Genomic DNA, 1331 nt, shown 5'->3' with positions numbered 1-1331 from the left:
ACACCTTAGGATTAGGTAATTAAGGTTAGTCCTAATAGCTAGACGTTGAATAAGCTTAGTATTGCCTAGCTAAAGCACTTTAATACCTATACAAAAGACTAGAAGGTGGGTGCACACAGGCTGCTAATTGTGGACGGCCATGAGAGCCACAGCTCACATGAATTCCACAAACACTGTGAGGAAGAGAAGATTATTGTTCTCTGTATGCCTGCTCACTCGTCGCACCTGCTGCAGCCACTTGATGTAGGTTGCTTTTTGCCTTTGAAGCGGGCATATGGTGATGAGATTAGTGGCTTAGCATGGTACAGCTCTAAGCAGATTAAGAAGGAGGCTTTCCTACCAGCCTTTAAAGCAGCTTTTAAGAGGTTAATTATGAAGGAGAACATCTGTGCAGGCTTTAGGGGCGCTGGACTAGTTCTACACAACCTAGAGGCGGTGATATTAAAGCTTGATGTGGTCCTTTGTACGCCAACTCTACTAAAGCTAGAGGACACCCCATAGGAATTAAAAACTCTAAGCAACCTCTGTGAGATAGAGGCTTAGTCAACGCTGGTTCGTGAGCGTGTACGACTGCACAGAGATTCCCTAGTTTCTCCTCTGCTTAGAGCAGTTGAGCAGCTGAACAAGGGCATTGCATGGATAGGGCATGATAGCATGTTAATGTGACAGGAAATAGCAGGGCTTCGCAAGGCAGTAGAGATAGCAACAGAGGTTAGAGGTTAAAAGAGGAAGTATATTTAGGCAGCAGAGAGTCTTACAGTAGGTGAGGTAGCTAATTTAATAGCTAAAAGGGAGGGTAGTGGGCAGCAGGGGGGCAGAGAGCCTGCAAAGAAGGTGCGCACACAGAGGCGTTGCGGACGTTGTGGAGAGACTAGCCACAACACTCGCACCTGTGCAGTTGAAATTGTCAATGCATCTAATAATAATAAGTCTAAATAGTATCTCTATCACCTGCAAATTGTAGTAAGTGGTGGTGGTGTTGCAGCATATGCATTGCAATCATCTTAACTCTGTTAGGTGGACCACTTGCTTGGGTTGGACCGCTCGCTTGTGAACTACGTTAGCTTTAAAGATTAATTTAGGGTCCTCTCTCTATAGGAATTCGTTCCAATAGTCGTGTTTAGCTATTTTAACAGCCTGTAGATAGCTGTTTCTAGCTATTAGATATTCTCTTTTCCAGGTGTAGGCACTTGTTAGGCTAACAGCGAGTTCTCTCTGCAGTTGGCGTTGTTTGCTGAGCATGCTTGTCCTAAGTGCTTTAAGGTCTTAATTCCACCAGGGCTTGCTTTTTGCAGTGGTAGAGCATTGTGGAATTGCTGCCTTAGCTGCTT

The 1331-nt window shown here is 44.9% G+C and overlaps 1 protein-coding gene across 1 annotated transcript; it reads left to right on the top strand.

Moving 5' to 3' along the window:
- The first annotated feature begins 2 nt into the window (after nucleotides 1-2).
- M421DRAFT_427236 (uncharacterized protein) lies at nucleotides 3-1055 on the top strand. Its single transcript, XM_033594612.1, has 2 exons — nucleotides 3-463; nucleotides 746-1055. The coding sequence occupies exons 1-2, from the start codon at nucleotides 205-207 to the stop codon at nucleotides 937-939; spliced, it is 453 nt and encodes a 150-aa protein (XP_033442373.1). The 5' UTR covers nucleotides 3-204; the 3' UTR covers nucleotides 940-1055.
- Nucleotides 1056-1331: the final 276 nt, after the last annotated feature.

Source organism: Didymella exigua, assembly GCF_010094145.1.
Source record: "Didymella exigua CBS 183.55 unplaced genomic scaffold M421scaffold_160, whole genome shotgun sequence".
In the NCBI taxonomy this organism is placed as follows: Eukaryota; Fungi; Ascomycota; class Dothideomycetes; order Pleosporales; family Didymellaceae; genus Didymella; species Didymella exigua.
The sequence above is the reverse complement of the archived record's forward strand: the minus strand, read 5'-3'. Positions and strand labels throughout refer to the sequence as shown.